This window comes from Eucalyptus grandis, chromosome 3, assembly GCF_016545825.1.
Source record: "Eucalyptus grandis isolate ANBG69807.140 chromosome 3, ASM1654582v1, whole genome shotgun sequence".
NCBI classification, from domain to species: domain Eukaryota; kingdom Viridiplantae; phylum Streptophyta; class Magnoliopsida; order Myrtales; family Myrtaceae; genus Eucalyptus; species Eucalyptus grandis.
This window is the reverse complement of record NC_052614.1, coordinates 10,751,135-10,772,035: the sequence shown is the minus strand read 5'-3', so window position 1 is coordinate 10,772,035 and position 20,901 is coordinate 10,751,135. Positions and strand designations below refer to the sequence as shown.

At 38.7% G+C, this 20,901-nt stretch overlaps 3 protein-coding genes across 3 annotated transcripts; all 3 read right to left on the bottom strand.

Annotated features, from left to right (window-relative positions):
- Positions 1–5,086: 5,086 nt before the first annotated feature.
- LOC104439026 (probable caffeoyl-CoA O-methyltransferase At4g26220) lies at positions 5,087–7,150 on the bottom strand. Its single transcript, XM_039309298.1, has 5 exons — positions 7,082–7,150; positions 6,194–6,273; positions 5,824–5,968; positions 5,619–5,750; positions 5,087–5,377 (listed from the first exon to the last, which is right to left on the bottom strand). Exons 1-5 carry the CDS (start codon positions 7,148–7,150, stop codon positions 5,087–5,089), a joined length of 717 nt encoding a protein of 238 aa, XP_039165232.1.
- A 5,914-nt stretch (positions 7,151–13,064) lies between these two features.
- LOC120291278 (probable phospholipase A2 homolog 1) lies at positions 13,065–15,262 on the bottom strand. The gene is made up of 4 exons (XM_039308436.1): positions 15,115–15,262; positions 14,983–15,022; positions 14,685–14,804; positions 13,065–13,349 (listed from the first exon to the last, which is right to left on the bottom strand). The coding sequence occupies exons 1-4, from the start codon at positions 15,196–15,198 to the stop codon at positions 13,171–13,173; spliced, it is 423 nt and encodes a 140-aa protein (XP_039164370.1). The 5' UTR covers positions 15,199–15,262; the 3' UTR covers positions 13,065–13,170.
- A 1,748-nt stretch (positions 15,263–17,010) lies between these two features.
- On the bottom strand, positions 17,011–20,643 carry LOC120292260. The gene is made up of 3 exons (XM_039310518.1): positions 20,513–20,643; positions 19,087–19,286; positions 17,011–17,430 (listed from the first exon to the last, which is right to left on the bottom strand). The coding sequence occupies exons 2-3, from the start codon at positions 19,266–19,268 to the stop codon at positions 17,244–17,246; spliced, it is 369 nt and encodes a 122-aa protein (XP_039166452.1). The 5' UTR covers positions 19,269–19,286; positions 20,513–20,643; the 3' UTR covers positions 17,011–17,243.
- Positions 20,644–20,901: the final 258 nt, after the last annotated feature.

Sequence of the window (20,901 nt, the reverse complement as noted above, 5' to 3'; positions counted from 1 at the left end):
GTAGTAATATCTGAAAATTCCCTTTTCAAAATCTCATTTTCTTTGGAAAGTGAATCATTGACTTTCCTTTAACTCGTCAAAATTATTTTCAAATTCTCAAACTTCTCTTTCCAAGAAAGATTTTGTTGTCTGAGTTTAGAATTCTCCTTCTTCAATTTGAAGATCCTTTTAAGAGAGGATTTAAGGTTTAAGCAAAACTCATTGATGTATTCGAACACTTTAGTAGGAATCTCATAATGACTTACCTCAATTTCCTTGTCCAAATTAGGTTTTGATTTTGAGTCCGAGTTTGAATGAGTCATTAGACAAATATATGCATGTTCTTCGTCACTTTCTTCACATTCTATGTCACTTCAAGTTTCCGCTTTAAGTGCTTTCTTATACTTCTTGTACTTTCCCTTCTTCTATTTTAGCAAAGGATAGTTTAGCTTGATGTGTCACTTTTTTCTTGCATTCAAAATATCTTACATCCTTATTAGGTTCATCCTCTTCCACTGATCTTTTCTGGGAGTTTTGTTTGTATTGCTTTCTCCAGTTGAACCTTCTTCCCTTCCTATGATTAAGAGAGCGAGTTCTTCATCATCCATGTCATCTTTTGAGTTTGTATTATTAGAGTCAACATTAGATTTAAGTACAATGAACTTCTTACCTTTTGAGTTGTCTTCATCATTGATCTGTTCCATTTCATAGGGTTGAAGAGTGCCAATGAATTCATCAATAGAGAGTGGCATAATCTTCTATGTTTCTTAGATTGATGTCTTGGCATGATTTCAATCCTTTGAAAGTCTTCGCAGAAGTTTGTTGACTTTCATCGAAGCAAAATTGGTTGTCCTTGATTGCTAGACCATTCACAATTCTATAAATCAGCTGAACATATCTTCAATTGATTCTCCATGCTTCATCTTGAAAGACTCATATTGACCAAGCCGAATGTTCACCTTCGTCTCTTTCACACGATCTATTCATTCATAAGTAACATGAAGTCTATCTCGACTTCTCTTGCTATTTCATATGAAGAAATTCTATTATACTCAGCAAAAGACAAACCACAATATAATGGATAGATAGCTTTTGTATCAAGAGCTTGTCTATTGGTAATTTATGTTTGATTGATTTCCTCAATATCCTTGTCTATGACTTCTTTTCCTTTGTTTGATGCTGAAGCAGCTTTTGGATTGATGTTTTTTTCAACAACATCCCACTCTAAAGGATATCTAGATCTCAGAAATGCATTCATTTTGTTTTTCTCACATTATATTCATTTCTATCAAAATAAAGAGGCTTGGTGTTACTCTACCCTTTCACGAGTCTTGGTACCAAGAAACTAGCTATAAAATTTCTTTGGTCAGAAGTAAAAACACGCCAAAAAAGATGAGCACAAGGCTCTTATACTAATTGATGAACTTAGATCTAACACCTAGAGGGGATGAATAGGTGTTTAAAAGAAATATTGATAAATAAACTTGAAATAAAATAAGTTGCAAACAAAATCTAAATGAAGAACATAGTCGGTTTCAAGAGACATCATACTTCTTAACCAGAAAGTGTGCAATAAACTTAAAAAAAAAAAAAAAAAAACAAAAACAAAGTTAGGGAAGAGAAAATTATACACAAATTTTATGATGTTTGATTTAGATCAAGTCTACGTCCATTCTCCTCACACTAATAGCCTATTGGCTGGATTTCACTATATAATCAATAGAAAATTACAACTTATGAGTGCAAATATTCAGTGGTAGTTCTTTCTAGCCCATTAAGACACTCTTCTTGTGTATTTCTTTCTAGATCACAATTTGTAATGCTCACGGATGAAAACTGATGATTGAGAGAAGTTTCAGACTTTGGAATTCTAATTTCATGTTCCTATCCGACTTGACCGAATGACCTCTTTCAAATACTCCTCCATGCAACACTAGCCGTTGACATCCTCCAGAGGAAATTTTCCTACTCAAAACCGTTGGACAAAATATTTTAAGGAGATCTTGTAACTGTTGAAGACGGGAATGGAAATTCCACTTGATTCTGGTTGCCCATACAATTAGAATCTTGGTTTCCATAAGTGATGCTTCCTCATAAGGAACTTGTCTTCGAGATTGATTTTGTCAACATATAATTGACTCAATCAACGTTTTTGAATAAGGTAAGTACTCAGCCAAAAGATAGTCATTAAAGAATTGTTTCCAAAACCACTGGGGGTTCGCCCCAGTGGCCACCCTTCCAACTTGAAAGAGAGAGATTGGGGGTTCAAATCCCCACCTTCTCAGTGGGGATTGGGGTGGGGACGATTTAATTTCAGGAGTGGGTTTCGACTCCCACGCCTTGCAAGGAGACAAGGGCAAAAGTCTGAGAGTGAGTGTTAGCATATGATTAGAGTAGGACCGACCAAAAAAAAAAAAAGAATTGTTTCCAAACAAAGTTTATTATGAATTTGAATTACAACGTTATTGAGTTTGGTTCTGGACTCTTCCTCATTCTGGACACTATCTCATTCTCGGGCTCGTTAAAGTAGAATATACTTTTGGAAAAGTATTGTGAAGGGTTTCGAAAATTTCTCAAGCAAAAACGATAGAAGTGGAAAGTTTTGTCAACTTCAAAATTTAGTAGGAGTTTTCTCAACACAAAAGAATGTGCGGTTACGGAGGTAAGTTACCAATGATATGGAATAGAGAAAGGTTCATGACAAATTCAAATTGATTACAGTCTACTGCTTGAAACTTTCAGATGCTTAGGTATTCTACCTTGCGAGACTTTAAGGTGGATTTCTATACATGAAGAATGGTTACTGCCGCGTCATTTACGGGGACTTATAGAAAGATTACCCATATTGAGGATAATTACTAAGCATAACTACCGTCACTTGTGGATTATTTAAGCGATTTTGTTATGCTATTGATTAATTACTGGATCTTAACATCATGATACGAACTCTGCAAAGAAATTATTGCATGCATAAGCATATAGACATCCACGAGTCATTCCATATCGGCGAAAAGTTACAAACTAACATTAAAATGGGCTTCTATTTCATTACTAAATGATCTGAACGAGAACTCAAAATTCAAGTAAAAAGTTCTGGATGCTCATGAAGAAAGGCAAAAATTGCTACAGTAGCACGTAGCAAAACAAACTTATCCATCTCTCTCTCTCTCTCTCTGAGATTATTTACAGAGCTGTTCATGATTCCACAACTTGGTCGGAATACAGAGCAAACTTTTCGAGAGCACGCTATTTCCAAGCCTCTGTCTTTTCCATGAGCAAATCATGTGACGTGAATCAACTCTCGACCATTGGTGATATTGGTATTGCCTCAAGCACCACGTAGTTTCTGAAGTTCCGCCCAAGGCAACGTTGCTTTTGATAAAGCTAGTAAAAATATCTAGAAGGGGGTGAATAGGTATTTAAATAAATCTTGACAAATAGGTGTAGAATAAAATAAGTTTAGAGCAAAGTCTGAATAAGGATCAAAGTCTGTTAAATGAGTCACTAGACTTCTGAAAGAAGTTCAAAAACTATTATGTGATAGAACAGACTTCTAAAGAAACCTGTAAGAGTACAATAGATTTAAATAAGGAGAGTTAAGAGAACAGGAAGTTGCAAACGAGATTTATAGTGGTTCGGCTTAGATCAAGCCTACATCCACCCTCCCATGCTGATAGCCTCTTGGTTGGATTCTACTATATGATCAATCAAGAGATTACAACTTGTAAGCACATACTCAATGGTAGAACTTTCTAACTCACTAAGACACTCTTGTGTGTTTTCTCTCTTGATCATACCTTTTAATGCTCAAGACAAAGACAAGCAAGATGAGAGTAGTTTTAGACTTTGGAATCTCAAATTCACGTTCCTACTTCTAGACTGAATGACCTCCTTAAATACTTATCCATACCATACTAGCCGTTGGCAATTTCTAGAGGAATTTTCTACCAACCAAGTTGTTAAAAAAATCAATCAAAGGGATCTTTTAGTCGTTGACGTTAGAAATAGAATTTCTATATGATTCTGGTCGCCCATACAATCACAATATTGGTTTTTATAAATAGATGCTTCCCAAAAATGAACTTGTCTACAAGATTGATTTCATTAATTTGTGATTGATTCCATCAATGTATTTACAAAATGTAAGTGAAATCCTTCGCCAAAGAGCTAGACATTGAAGAATAACTTCCAAATACGTTCAATTTGGATCTGTAACGCAAAATAGATGAGTGCAAGTCTACTCTCTTCCTCATTCTGGACATGACCTCGTTCTGGCCTTCATTAGAGTGGGAAGTGCTTATGGGGGAAGAATAGACTTTTGTAAAAGTCTTCGATAGTTCCTCAGAAACAACTTTAAGAACAATATGTTCTTAAAATTAGCATTTGAACCATAAAGTTTTGTTAACTTCAAAACTTAGTTGGAGTTTTCTCAACAGCTTTGTGATAGTTTCTCCATCATCCTGATGCTTAATAGGCCTTGTAGAGCGCCATCAAATTCATTTAGGATGGGTGCTCTCGGTTTTTGAAGAAATTGAATCCATAGATGACCTCAATACGGCATGTGGTAGACTAAAAGTAGAAACTTCAAAAAGCATCCTGATGCATGATAGGACCTTGTAGAGCGCCACCAAATCATTTAGGATGGGTGCTCTCGGTTTTTGAAGAAATCGAATCCATAGATGACCTCAATACGGCATGTGATAGACTAAAAGTAGAAACTTCAAAAAGCATTCGTATGAAACTAGTTGATGCTCTCGGTTAAATGACCGTTATATAACCATTAGAAAGCCGTTATAACCGTTGAAAAAGCCGTTACAAAAATGATGACTTTCATGACGATAATAATTTATAATAAATATTTCAAAACTATTGAAATATCCAACAATAAAATGAACTGGTACATTTGTTATTTATGAATGTATCTGGAGCAAAATGTCTATCAATCATCATTCGTAGCACTTCCTGATGACCCCATCGATTTTTGCCAATTCATAAATGATGTGGTTATTATAACATACAAGACAACATGCCAAGGATATAAGAAGTTACTGCGAGTGCAATGTCCTTTCTAAAAGACAGAAATATGCAGGGGTCAACGGATAAAAACTTAGCGAAGACGCCTACAGATTGTCATCCCATCACCAATTGAAGCATGACAAATTTGGACGCGAGCATCATCGGCGAGTGAATTGTTGAACTCAATCAGCCATTTTCGATTCTCCTTATAATTCTCTGCAACTGCATCTTCAGGCATCGCGACGGTTCCCTTCCAGAGGGTGTTGTCGAAGATGACTACCCCTCCCACTTTGACCAGTTTCATCATCCTCTCGTGATACTTCAAGTAGTTGACTTTGTCCGCGTCGACATAGGCAAAGTCAAAGCTCCCCTCGTTGTCAAGCTGCAATTAGTTTTATTATGACAAATCCCATTCAGACTCGATACAACAAAGGAAAGCATAAGGAATAAACGTAACCCAGAATGCCACACAACGAGTAGATAGAGTCCACCAAAATGTACTAAGCAAAATTTTTATGTTGTGTATCGCAGGTATACTGTATATGCATATAGCATTTCCTATAGGAAATATGATGCCGTAGGAGTAAACTGCATAAACTGGGCAAGGCTGGTAAATGACCCACATTTTCCATCAAATCATCTAGTGCTCGGAGAGCCTCGGAATTAATGAAGTCGACTTTGTGCTCTACGCCGGCCTTCTTGATAATGGGAAGTCCCATTTCATATGCCTCGCGATCGACATCTATGGCTATTATCTACAGCAATTCTGATGGCATGAGCAATCCAATCAAATTCTTTTATTGTAAAGCATGAGCAGTGCTTGGAGACCTTGCCATCCTCAGGAATTGTTAGGGCAGTGAGCAAAAGAGAGTATCCTGTGAAGACACCGATTTCAATGGTCCTTTTAGCATTGATAAGCTTCAGTAGCATTGCCATCAACTGACCTGCATCTGGTGCAGAGGCCATCCTAGACCTGAATATCAACAAATAAAAGAAGAAAAATTAAAATCCCTTGTTTACTGTTAGGGGGAATATCCATCTGGAAACAGTGTTAATTACAATATGCTTCAATTATAGGACTCCTTAAATTGAATGAAAGCATTATAAGTCAGAGTCGGTGACTGTATCGTAATGTTATGGACACTGAACTAGAGAGAGAGAGAGAGAGAGAGAGAGAGAGAGAGAGAGAGAGAGAGACCCTGGATGGCTTGCAGAAACTTCTCTTATCTCCTTAAGAGGCTCCGGTTCATTTGGGAACACACTTGTGTCCAAAAGGTACTGCAAAATTAAATATATGCATGGAAGCAAAACATTAAGAAACTATTGGAAATGGTGATCCAATTTCTAGAATTTCCTAGATTTACTAAACTGCAATCTAGAATTCCCTAGATGAAGTTTTGGATAGTTAAAGATTGTGGCCGGAAAATGTCCAGCATGTAAGAAGCAAACAATCTCTGGACAAATCAGGGATATGGTGGTGGTTGCAGGATGAAGCCTACGTGGATAGTATTCAAAAGAGGTCCAGAATCCTCTAAGGCCATTGTACTTAGTTGGTGGAAATGCCTATAGAAAGGCCATAGCTCATTCATGTAAAAGGGTGAGTGGGGAGTTGGAGAATAAACTCCTTAACATTTGTACTCCTCCACTGACGCCACCAATACTACTCCAACAAATATATTTGTAAAACTAGCTTGTTCAACTAATGAAACTATTCTACTTTGTCTCTCGTCCATCCACTACAAACTATACCATACACAAATACACTTGCACACATCGCTATTTTAAAACTATTATCAATACCAAAAAAATTGCTTTCCCACACATTCAAATTTTTAACAGAAACAATGGCAGTCTAAGAGAAGGTAAAGATTCCCACAGATTAGCCATATTGGATTTAGTTCATATTCACAGTTTAACCTATGAGGATCGGCCTAGAGGAAGCGCTGGACAAACCCCTGAAAGGCCTGCTTTTGACAGGATCGAAGGGTTGGACTTTTTCTGGCGTGTGTAAGGATGAAACCAAGCTAACTCACCATTTAACTGAAAAGAGGGAAAGGGATGATGTGAATGACAATAAATGGAGTACCTGATACAGCGCCTTACTCTGCAACACTGACTTGTCATAATTTGACGCTGCCTTCATTTTCTCTTCCATTTTCACTTTCCCTATGAAAATGAAAATTTCGTACCGTATCAAACGGCCTATCCCGTCAAGCATATCACTCCAAATGACCACATGTTTGCAGTTGACAAACATGTTTGTGATTCTTATAGCACATAACCACAAGACTACAGGCTCTGCGCATAGACTTAAGATATATTCATCGTTAAATAAGACCGTGATTCACTGCAAGAAGTCTCCTCTACTGATTAAATCGCCTCATGCAAAAGCTGTAAATTAGAGGTTAGAACTTGCCTTTCTGAAGCTTTGAGAACTTACTCTGCGTACCTAGGGCGAAATGCCCTCCTGGAGTTGATGGAACTGTCAGGTTCTCTTAGACTATACGGACGCTGACTAAATTGGTCTTTTATAGACAAGGATCATTCCTTTCACTTCAAAATTTTTATAAGGTTTCGTGGAGTGTTTGGTTCATTATTTTGGTAACTAACTTTGGCATGCTATATTGCACTCCAAGAGCCCTCTTGGAGTTGATCAAACTATCAAATTTTCTCAGGGGATAAGTATACTGTCAGTGCCATAAGTTGTGTACGGCGCTCACTTTGGTGCCAAAAGTTTCTGTCGGATCACTTAACTGCCAAATTTTTTTAAAAATGATCATTGTAGTGCCAACTCTGATCTGGTTGACCGGAAATCCGACATAGCGCTTTTTTATTAATTTTTGAAGCTAATGTGGCTCGCCAGAGAGTACAGTCAGTATCATAACACCAAAATGACGCCGTTTGGTGTCTTCCCCAATTCAAAACCTTAAATCTTCGGCCAGTTGCCGTCCTCAACGGCCCCCGCACTCCACGGCCGCAGCTCCGACCCCGACCTCGACCTCGACGATGGCCACTCAACCGCCACGGCTCCGACCCCGACCCCCGATCCCGACAATGGCCACTCGACGACTGTGGCTCCAACCCCGACCCCGACCCCGACCCCAACGATGGCCACTTGGCGGCCGCGCTCCAACCCCAACCCCAATCGTGACGACGGCTACTCGGCGGCCAAGTAAAGGCCGTGATTTGGCCGATGCTTGGGGAGGCCACCAACGAGTGCGCCACCATTGATGTCTCCCTCTCCATCTCTGATCTCCCCAACGAGTGCCTAGCCTGTGTCTTCCAATACCTAGGCTCTAGTGACCGGGGCTGGTGCTCCCTCATGTGCTGTTGAAGGCGACCAAATAGTGCCGAGCAACGGCGGCCGAGCGAGCGACGGTGGCGCAGCGACAACGGCCGAGCGAGCTAGGTCGGAAAAACCCTAATTTCAATCCCAAAAAAAAAAAAAAAAAAAATTCCCCAAATGAGTTAAACAACGTCGTTTTGTGAGGCCATCCACGTAGGACGGCAAAATGACATCATTTTCTTAAGGAGGATCGAAAACAACGTTGTTTTAAAGCAACCGGAACCTTTTTTTTTAAATATAAAAACCATGTAATTAATTTGGCTGGAATCTCTCGCCAGTGGCACCAAAGTGATTGTTTTTTCTCCGATTTGACACTTGAGTAATCCGACGGAAACTTTTGGCACTAAAGTGAGCGCTGTACACAACTTATGGCACTAATAGTATACTTCCCCCATTTTCTCGGGGTACAAATGATAACTATTCTGGTCAAAGATTGATTTCTAGAGCATAGATTTTTCAAATTTCTATTCCTGGATGAGTTCTTGAAAAAAAATACACATTTAATAACGACACAAAATTTCTGCCATGAAATAAAAATTTGTTTAATAATAACATAAAATGTCTCCCTCCCTAGTGACGACGGATCGTGGCCAGCGACTAATGAGGGCTAGCGGCGGTGTACCACAACGGATCGTGGTGATGGTGGATGACGGTAGTGGCGGGTAGGCGATTGTCTAGTAGTGAGGATGAGCGATGAGATGATTTTTTATTTCTCATTTTTGTTCAAGAAATAGTTAAGTAGAAAATTTTTACCCTTCATTTTGTTCCAAATTTATTTCTAGACTAAAAATTTATTCTAGAAATAGAAAAATGAAATTACATTACTAAATGGATTTTTGTTACAAAAACAAGTCTAGAACGGAAAAATAGTTCTAGAATAAAATGAAATGATCATCACGTGTATCCTTAGAGTCTATAAATGCTGGCTGCATTGTTTTTTTTATAGACAAGGATTATTCTTTTCACATTAAAATTATATTGACTATATGGTTTGGTGGATGTCTTATTCATCTTTTTGATAGCTGAAATTGGCATATTATAGACAAGGATTAGCTTTCAATTTAAAATTAGATAAACTATATGGTTTTAATTAAACATTATATAGTTTAGGGGTTTTGATGGCTTTTGCCCTAAATAAATTGCAAGAGAGTTCGTCAGCCAACAACTTTTTATATGTACTGTTGCCTGTACAGCTATCATGGGACTATCATGCAGAATGAGTTATCGTTGAAGCAACCAGATGTAATATTAGTTAGTAGTTATCCATTTAGTTGGTTCTTCCTATTTTTATACAACATTTAGTATAAACAACTCTTCATCTTTAGTAAAAAAATACAAAACTTGTCGATTCATGCACGCACCGACAGAAGACCATTCGCAAATAATGAAACGCATCTTGCGCTATCTCAAACATATATGGTCATTTGGCTTGCTTCTTTCTCAATCCAACGATATTCAATTGCAAGCCTTTCTAAACGAGGATCGGGCTGGTAGCACTAACGACAGGAAGTCAATTGGAGGGGATGCTATTTTTTTTTCATCCTAATTTGATCTCTTGGAGCTCCAGAAAACAATGAATTGGAGCGCGCTCTTCCATAGAGTCCGAGTATAAAGCCCTCGCCGATGCTATAGCTAAACTCATTTGGCTCGAGTCACTTCTTCAAGAGCTTGGGTTCCCTCTGAAAGGTCCTCCCATCCTTTGGTGTGATAGTATCGGTGCCACTTATCTGTCTGCAAATCCGTTTTTTCATGGTTGTACCAAACTTATTGAAATTGTCTTTCACTTTGCCCGTGATTGTGTTGCCCAATGACAACTTGGTGTGCAATTTATCTCTACAGCAGACCAACTAGCTGATGCTCTCACCAAAGCTCTTCTTAAAGCACATTTTGCATTTTTACGAGACTAGTTGAAGATTCGCCATCTTGACTCTTTCACTTGAGGGGTGTATGGAAAAAATATATACGAACCAAATATGGGACTATTAGATTTGAAAGTTTTGGAATCTTATATTTAGAAGTTTGAAAATTTTCTAATTGATGTAATTTTTTCTTGCAAGTAAATCTTCTAGAATGTATTCTTGAGTGTATAAATACCCACCTAACCTTAATGGAAATATACAATAATTTCTGTTTCAAGATTATCTAACAACAAATACTTGAATTTTCCATAATACATAGTTTTTGAATCATTCTAAAATGATTTTTAAAAGCTTGCAAGCAACAATAACCACTTAAAACCGGGCTTTTCCAGCATATATAGCTTTCCAGGCACTTGCATTTGTTGTTGGCCCCGAAAAAAAAAGTATTGATCATTCGGACCTTTCAATTCATGGACGTGGATGTCAAACCAATGAATGAGGTTATTCCCACGATAGCAATTTCACTAGCTATGCTTGTACAAATTGGATTAAGAAATTGCAACTAGATGTAATATTAGTATTAGTTAGCAGTTATCCACTTCGTTGGTTCTTCCTCTTTTTATACAGCATAGTATAAACAAGCCTTCATTTTCAGTAAAAAGTCAAATCTTTTGGGCTGTTGGCTTCGGATTCCAGTAAAATAGTCTAATCTTTCCGAGTAAGTTATAAAGACGGGAGTTGACTCTTAAATCAAGCGTAGGATTGGAGATCTGACGTTTGAATCAAGTGGGAACTGCCAATTACATTGCAAGAAAGACGTAGAGATCTTTTCTGTCATTTTTTTTCTACTTTCTTGGTCGTGAGGTTACTTGTTGTAGTTAGGGGTGAGAAAACTGGAAATCGTTCAAATTGGACTAAATCGGCCGATTCTGAGTGACTCTCAATTTCCAAGTTTGGAACCGATGAATATTGATCCGGCTTCCAGTTTCAAAAGTGGACTTACCTACCCAGACCGGATTGATATATCTTAATTTTTATTCTAATTTTCTGTTCTTTTTTTTAAAGTAAAAGAGTAACCCAGAAACCCTAATCTCCTCTTCGTCTCTTGCACTCGCAATTCTCTTCCTCTAGGTCTCTGCTCTCTCTCTCAGCTGCCTTATTGCAATCGCTGAAGGCCTCACTAGTCACAATCTCGCCTTCGGCCATCCCTCCATTATGGCATCGCAGTCATGGCCGGCTTGGTAGCCTCGACCTCTGCTCTTCCTCTGGCTCTCCCTCGAAGTCGTGGCCTTGCCAGGCACCTCCTGTCCTCCCTTACTGTCGCTTGCGACCTCACCTTCGGCCATCACTTTCGTAGTAAGGGAACTTTGGATCTCACTCTCGTGGCCTTGCCTTCGGCCATCATGTTCATGCTATTGTTGGACATCGATTTCGCGACACACTCAGGATGAAAATTACGTAATTGATATAACATATTTTGCTTCTTAGCCTGTGACTAGTAAAGTCTTGGTAATTGCGTGGTCTTGGGTTTCACTTCAAGCAAGCTAGTTCTAGGATTGAACTTGTCCGGTTACCTATCCTTAATTATCATGTACCATATAATCCGTTTATTCATTGTATATTAGTCGGGACAATATTTCCAGAATTAATTGAGACTGTTTATTTGGGGTTTTTCGTAGTATTCATTGTTTCTTTTCCTCAAAACCAACAGACAATTGAGGTCTCTTTCAAGGGAAAGTTCCACATGAGAGCTGAATAAGTTCATTCTAAATTTCTAATATATAGATAAGATGGATTATGTCATAGAAGTCGTGAAAATTATTTGTACGTGTACTGAGACAATTTACAGGAAATGGCACTACCCAATGACATCAAAGCATTGCTCGAACGTAAAACCCAAATGAAAAGGTGGAGAGGGTCAAAAGTAAGTTTTCTGGTTGGGGGCACGACATGACCAACTTTTCCTTTCAAGCATAACTCAGTACTTCAGACGAAGAGGTAAATCCTCAGTCACCATGAAAAGTGAAAAACATGCAATTGAAGCGAGCGCATCCCGCGCAATTTGCCGTTAAATGTCTCAGTAGGCTCTCCCATAAAATTACCATAAGTCGGCTTATACGTTCATAATGATTAGCGAACTCCAATTTTCCATTCGAGAGAAAAATATATATCCCTAAAAGCTAATAAAAGGGACAACATCGACGACCGAGGAAAGTTCTCCGGTCCGGTCTAGCAATTTATGGGACTAATCCCCTATGTAATCCGGACGGCTGGATCAACAGGACAAAAGAATGTCAGCCACCGGATGATTTTGAAATGATAGTAGCTTATGAACAAATTTAGGACATATGACGACAGGCTATTTACTCACCAGCTGGGTCTTTAAGTTTGCAAACTACGAAGCAATGTAGCGTTCATGGAAGTAAGTTACCAAGGATATGGAATTAAAAAAGGTTCGCGACAAAATCAGGTTGATTACGGTGTTTCACGAAAAATTTTCCGACCGTCGGATATTCAGCCTTGCGAGACTTTAAGGTGGATTTTTCTACGCGAAGAATTATTACTATAGTTGAACCCCAATCATTCTCAGAATCTACACAAAATTAAGAATAAGGCGACAGCTGATCTGCTGTTCCTGGAAGATTACTGCTTCAACTCTCTAAGTGAAGTCAATTAATGCGCTGCATCTGACTCACCTCGCCAACAAGGTATTATCATTAAGTAATGCATTAAACAGCCTCTCCATCACGAGGTGAAAGTACAAAAATGCGACCTGATCAAAAAGGATCCGTCAAGTGATACATTCGTAAAAAGTAAGACCAATCCAGAAAAAAATCAGTCATGCGAGGGTCGATTCGATATGTATATCTGTCAAAGCAAATGATAGTGAAGTATGTTTACACGATGGTTAAAAAATCGAAAAAGAATGGGATTCTTTTGCTACTCTACCAATCTATTAACTTGAGCAAATCAGAGCTCAAGCTTTGAATTACCTATCTGGCTGAACAAGATGGCCATATCCATGCCCTGAACCATAGTTGGTACAGCAGTCTCATAAGGACATTCCCGAGAAAAACTGGTCTTTCCAGACTTCTGCACTTTCTTTATGCAGGTCTTGAACTTCTCGTGGCATTTTACGTTAGTCATACCTGGAAGGTCAGACATTTCACAATCCAATCATCTCATTGACAATACAACATAGAAAGAAACACAAAAAGGAAAAACCACATCCACCCTGCAATTTACCATGTGGGGAAATTGATCAGCAATAGAACACACGGCGGTCCATGCAAGTTCACTCATCTCTACTACCAAACCAAAATAAGTACCTAGAGTAGCATGGTTTCTATACTTACATCCCTGTTATATCATCAAACAAATTTCAAGCCATTTCTTACTTCACCTGTTATTCCACTAAACTAACTCTTTTCCTGAATTTTATGAAGATATTATCACAACAAAAGCCAAATGATTTTATTAAGATGCCAAAGCCTCAAGTACAGTCTCTAAGCATAACATATCCTCAAATTCTTCTGCCTCAAGTCATTTCTCATATTTTGCTGCTTTCAGGTGTTCTTCCCAGGAAAGAATCAATTTTGAAACAATCGGTAATGGACATTTCAATTTAGCATAGCTGGTGGCTCTACTTTGCATTTGCAACCAAGGGAGAGCAATGACAGTCAGTAATAGACCTTAAACAAGAAAGACCAATCAAATGAGGTTTCGATGCAATGCAATGGTCTACCTCTACGCCTACCTCACTTGCATGTGCGTATACAAGCTCACACTAGCTGGACAAGTGCAGTAAATAAAATAACAAAATTAACTTGTTGCACGTAGAGCCATTTTCCACATTCTCTCGCTGCAAGATGTTGCTAGCGACCTACTTCAACCTTACACATCCATACGAAAATCACATTTGCAAGCTACTTTGCTAGAAAATTTCTCTTGCCTTACTGCAGATGATAAAGGTATCAAAAGATCAAAACCTCGCTGCAGATGATGTCATACGAAAAGGCTTTCGATGTCTCCTACTTATCATAAACTGCTAAAGTAATGTGCATTTTTGGTCTAACCGCCAGAAAGATGTGAACTTTTAGTACACAGATGCAAAGCTGAGATTGGTTATTCACAATGCTATACAGCCAGATAATTATCTACCAGTGCATATCTATGAGAAGGACAATTTCGCTTTTTTAGCCCCGAAAAACGCTAAACACTTCGCACCCTTTATTCAATCTGTCATCAAATTAGAATCTCATCTCATATTCTCAAGAAAACCGTGGCTAGATACTCCCTGCAGAACTAGATCATATCAGTATCCTCATCTCCTAGATTTCTCTTAACTCAAGCCAAGCTAGAAGCTTCATCCAGTTAACAAAATTTCAAAAAAAAAAAAAGGCATAAACAGCGACAAACCCAATTCATGAGTCAATCTAAATCTACTTACACAACATATAAATACGCGAAATGCAAACACAAACCTTTCTTTTCGACGCATTCGTCGTGAATCTTGCAACAGGCGTCGAGGTCGTCGCAAGGCTTCTCCCCCGGACAACCCGTCCATCCCACGCCGCAGTACTTGCCGTATCTGATCCCGATAGCTGCAGTTTTCCGGACAGAATCGAATCAAAATCAATTCGAATCGAATCGACTAGAATCGGTCAGGTCATAGATGAACGAGGGACAAAGCACAGGAAAACAATAAAAAAAAACGATTCTCCGGAATAGGGGAAGATCACGATGGACCCAGACGGAGCTGCGCGGGGCGTTAGGGCTTACTATCGCAGTTCTCGGCGGCGCAGGTTCGGCTGCACCTGACCTGCAACGCATTAGGAAACGGCGTAAGAGGAGGGAGGCGCGGTTTATACGGCGTGCGGCTTAATCTAAACGGAGTGCGGTTCTGCTCCTGACCTGTGAGCCGTCGCCGGAGCAATCGGCGAGGGCGGCGATGGAGGCGGCGATGACGACGACGAATGCTGCCACTGGACGCAGCATTCTCTCTCTCTTCTTCTTCTTCTTCTTCCTCTGCTTCGTCCCGTTTTCCGAGGGAAGACGGGAAGAGAAGAGAAGCGACGGAATTTACAAGAATTTCCTCGCTGTGGGGCCTGATCTTCTGGTGCTGGCCAATCAGAGGAGAGCTCAGGAGTCCCCGCTCCCTGATTGGCCTCAGCTCAACGAAGGACGTGGCAGCTGGCCAGCTGGCAGATGACTTGTATTTCTTTTCCTTTTTTGGGAAAAAATACCACCGGCATAGATTGGTTTTTTATGTAATTTAGATCGTTGGAATTAAAAAAAAAAAAAATCAACCGTCCGATTATTTTGAAAAGACAGTAACTCCCGAACATTTAAGGAAAACTACTGGTTATAGAATCGCCAATATTTCTACTACACTCGGGTGATATGGATTTTGAGTTTATGAACTATGAAGGACTCTTATGGTCATATTTACCCTCAAAAAGAAAAAAAAGAAAGGGACTCTTATGGTCATGGAGTTACGTTACAATAAATAAAAAACAAAAAAAAATGATTTAAGATAAATTCGGGTTATTCATGAAAAGTTACGAAAGGAGAATTATTAATTATAGGTACAATCAGTAATAACAATTTGAAATATTTTTACTGTGCTATTAATTAATTACTAAGTGTAACCGTTTTTATGTCATGCACATTTTCCCAAAGATATATTACTATAGACAAGTGTTGAAGAGCTACGAGCATTACAAATAAATAACGATTTATAAAGTTGAACATTGTGACTTCAAGTAAGTTATGATAAGCTCAATAAAATTATGGTTAAAAACAGGAGGGTAATGCTTTTTTTTTTGCCAATGGGAATGTAGAAGTACTCATGAAAGAGTATAGAAAAGATTAAAAAGGAGGAAGGAAGAAGCATTGACTGATGTGTAGAGCAATCTAGAAGAGACGGAAATAATTGACACAAGTGCGTTTCATTAAAATATGATCCTATCTATTTCATGAAAGGTAAATAATTTAAAAATATAATTTTAAAACGATCGTTTGTATTATTTGGAATTAGCAATCAATAAAAAGTGTATTCCTCATCAATGAAAATATATAACAAAACATTTTCACGAACAATAAATATGTTTATCATTTATTCATTTCTATAAGTATAATTTTATAATATATATTTTTGGTGAAATAATTTTAAAAATATTTATCTTATACAAAAACAAACAACGCACCCTTAATCTATTTTGGAGGAGCCGGAGGGGGTCGAAAGAAAGAAGAAAATGCCCAAAATTTCAAGATTTCTCGTCTTTCTTATTAAGAAAAATGTAACTTTTCAAAACTTGTCCATGCAAATATCCATTCCTCACAAATATGATGGTATTTCTATTCTCTCCTTTGAGCTAACAAGAACACGTTGAGGGGACCGGAATGTAAGGTCTAAAAGACATCATCAATCAAGACAGCATGGGCAGTCTCCTGAAAAGGACCATGGACAAGCCAAGCAAACCTAAGAGGCAACTACACCTGCAAACAACCACAGGATCACACTCTAATAGAGTGGTCTGAACTTCATCAACAACATACACCTGCAATTGTATGGTCCAGGTGCCAAAAAGGATTCCAGGCCAAAGTACCAAAATCCCATTTTTCTGCCAGTCAAATTTGCCACAGCGTTGCAGAATTTTCAACCTTCGTCGGCTACCCTGAAAACTGCATACTGTGAGTAGAATTTTCAACCTTCTGCCAGTCAAATCTGCCTTGCAGATGGAAATAACCAAACAACATCAGAAGAGAGCAATAAAGCAGAAATGCAGAAAGTTATTGCACCATCTGTCAAGGGAGTATCCGCGTGTTCTTAAAAAAAAGAATGGCACAGCACATCATGTAGGCCTCTTCAAATACATGAATTATTGTGGTTATCACAGGTAACACTGATATCTCAGCTACAAAAATCTTGCAGAAAAAGAGCAAAAATTGCAGGGAGAGTGCCAAACATCCGAGCCAAGCCAATCAGGACAAAGCTTATATAAACTCCACCCTTCGAAACACACATCAATTGCTGCTTCTCAGACATAATAGCCAGTGAAAGTGAATCCCCTTCCCACAATTTCACCGGCACAGAACCATGCGAAGCACTCTAGACCAAACAAAGCAGCAATTCCAGCATCCTCGACCTTTAGCTCCTGCCTGTTCTTCCACAAATGTTTGACATAGTCGAGTTCCTTCCAGAAAGCCTCGGAGCGGCCAGGAATACTGCGACCAGCACAGAAGTTAGAAACCAAGGCAAGAAGCAAAAGATAACACTCCGGAGATTAAATCGACTAAAATGTATGGTATCAAGATAACTTTATGTCCGACAACAGATAAATATTCGACCAGTGCACCCAACAAAGTACCAGGCAATGCAAATGAGTAGCCGAAATTCCACCTGATAGAAGCCTAAAATAATACTCTGCAATTACGAATTCATAATCTATAGAATTAAAGCGCAAAACTTGAGCACTCTTTGATTGGAACCATACCATAGTTTTCGATCAATAAGCAACCAACCACAACCTTTTGCTCCCTAGGAACAACTGAAAGATTTAAGTTGTGTATTTCTAGTGTAAGGACGAGTTTATTTCACTGAAAACTTCATGATAAAGGAAATTATTTTCCATTGAAAATCATTTTCAAGGAAAATAGTTTTCATTTGTTTAGCAGTTTAAGAAAAGTGGTTTCCTTTTATTAAAATGGGAAGTCGTTTTCCCCAATCTAAGTTTGTTGTTTCAACCCACAGAAAATATTTTCGGAGATGATTAGTTTTCCATCATCAAAACACTGAAAAGTCAGAAAAATAATTCTCCAAAACAGTTTTCTTCAAACAAATGGAACCTAAATGTTTATCTACTTATAGTGATTGCTGCAAGATCTCAAAAAAGTAAACAGCAAAACGTACTAGTCATATGTGCTAAACTAATCCAAAACAATTAATATTAAATAAAAGTCGACTTTCGACAGATGATAAGAGAAACAAACTTAAGAAGGTTTGAACGCATGAAACGACATCTTTCAATGTTTCATCGAGAAGACGTGGTGTTATGACAGAGATGCTAGGTAAGGAAGGCCAAAAAGACATGAGTGGAGACTCTGAAGAAAGATCTCGAGCATTTGGATGTTATAGAGGAGGTGTTGAGGATAGAGTACGACAGTGCATATTAGATAGTTGAGCCACTTGACAGGGAAGAGGTTGGTGGTGGTTGTTATTTTTTATTATTTTACTATCCTTATATTTGAGTTCACATTACAACCAAAAATTCCAAGTTACACTTTTTGTGCATCAAACACCAAGTAGAAGCAAACGCTAACAAGACAACCTTCCACAGTTCCACCATACTTGCTGGAACTCAAAAGCATTGAAAACACAAAAAGAAAGAGAGATAAAATCACTTTATCCTACAAGTCATATGAATTTTCACTAGTCAAATTATAATCAATAAACAAACAAGTAACTAGCCTTCCTTTTCCATGGTTACGCTTATAATTCACACTGAAGCAATTTTAACTGGTCATTTGATGGTTCAGATGAAGGTTTAATGAAAAACTGGATACAAATCTGAAGAAGGAATTTGGATGTTCGTATCTTCTGGAAAGAATGGTCCTAAAACACCCTTCAAAAAGAACCTTCCCTTTTTGCACACGAAACCATCCATTTGCCCACTGTACTCATTGAAAACAAACTTTTCCTCCTTTCTCTTCTTTTGTGACCGAATAATCTATCAAGCTTTCAGTAAACTGTTAAGAACGATTACATTTTCATATCCACACAGAATTACTTCAAAAGCTGACAGTGAAAGAAAAGATGAGAGCAAACAGAATAAAATGAACTGCTGTGCTAAGTGTGCCCATAGGGAGAGCATTAAACCTCACCTCGCTAGGCGAGTGTAGAATAATTGCTTTGACAGTAAATTGCATTTCTCAACAGTAGGTGGCTCCTGAATATATTGTTTGTTCTGCTCCAACAACTGCTTGTAGTAGACATTTCCGTGCTTTGCAACAAACTGTGATGCTTGACAGGCCTTTGATGTCAACTGATTCAACTTCGACGCCATAAGCTCCCCAAACTAGGCCTATCATCCAATGAGCAAATCCAGGGTGAAAAAGCATGAAGATAATTATTTGTTAATCCAATCTCTTGTGGGTCTATCTAATAAGCTCATATAACAGTGCACAGCAGTGGAAAACATCATTAACCTTATGAACCTCAACGAAGCCAAACTGACTAGTAAATTTGACAAAAACAGACAATGACATTGTTCTGAGGGAAATACTTTGCAAAATTAGCAGCAAAAAAAAAAGCCATCTATTCTCAACGCTAATGAAATAAGCCCAAGACCACCAAAACTCGGGAAAATTCTATAGGATAAGGAAAAAGGTGCGCCATTTTTTCAGTATGACATGGAATTTGGGCAATCAAACACCAACACATGCGCATAATGAGTATAACAGAGACGACAATGATTCAAACCGCAGAGACTAAAATGATTCGTCCAATGTATGGGCATTTTAGAAAAGTCAGGAAGAAATATATGATGAAAAGTAGTGTAGGCCCAATCAAAGATAAGATGAGAGAATCTCGTTTGAGTTGGTCTGCACACATGAAACAAAGGCCTTCAGATACTCCAGTGATGCGATGGGATCAGGGGTTTGGCTTAGTTTGTGGCTGTTGCCGAATGCAGCTTTTCTTGATTGACTTTCGCAGCATGTACACACGCAACCGAGACATTTTTCCATCATCAGCAACGGGTTCCAAGAATTTACAGAGCACCTACTCAGATTGTGGACCGGTCCTAAGCAGAGAAACAAGACGCCGGCAAATAGATCGAATTCGGAGAAGCTATATCGACATAATGGGTCCAATGCCCATCAAGACAGAACCCATCTCTATACCCAAATTCTCCCGCGATTCACTCCTGAAGAACCCAGAAATGCACAAACGGAGACTACCCTCCAGCAATCAACCCATGATTATTAACGACTCGCTCTCACATCTCTCTCAACCCCGACGCCGACTAGGCAATAAGACCTCAGTCAAACAATTCAAAGGGACTAAAACCCTAAACAGCAAAAAGGGCTCTCATTCCAGCACTCCAAAACCCCAGAACCGACCACAGACGAGAAATGCAACCGGGCCACGGCCGCATCGACGAGATAGATCGGTCGGAGGACGCCAGATCTAGCGAGAACACGAGAGACAAAGGCGCGGATACGAAAACGGACGCGAGATGGGCGAACTGGGTGCTGCGCAGAACCGGGTGAATTGTGAAAATCGATGGACGAGAGCAGGATCGATCACCTTCGCGAATCCGAGGTTCCGGAGATTCGGGCGGAAGAGGCTTCGACTCCCTCGCCGCTACCCTGGTTCGTGAAAGCTGTGCAGGCTACGAGCAAAGAAAAGCTGTAAGAAAGAAAACGAAGCGAGGGAAGCGACGAGGGTATTAGGAAGGATCGGTCTCCTATTTTCCTTTTTTTAAAAAAAATTATTTTTTCCCCTTTTCTTTGCTTTCTGAGTTATTTTTATTTTATTTTATTTTATTTTCTCGGTTAATTCTTCCGAGTCAAAAATTTTTGCACACTTTCATTAAATCCGGACTATGATTTCGTCTGAACTTTATCTAGCCATGTCATTGAAAAAAAAATACATTTTTATTATTCTTCAAGATCATATAATCATGTCATTTTTTC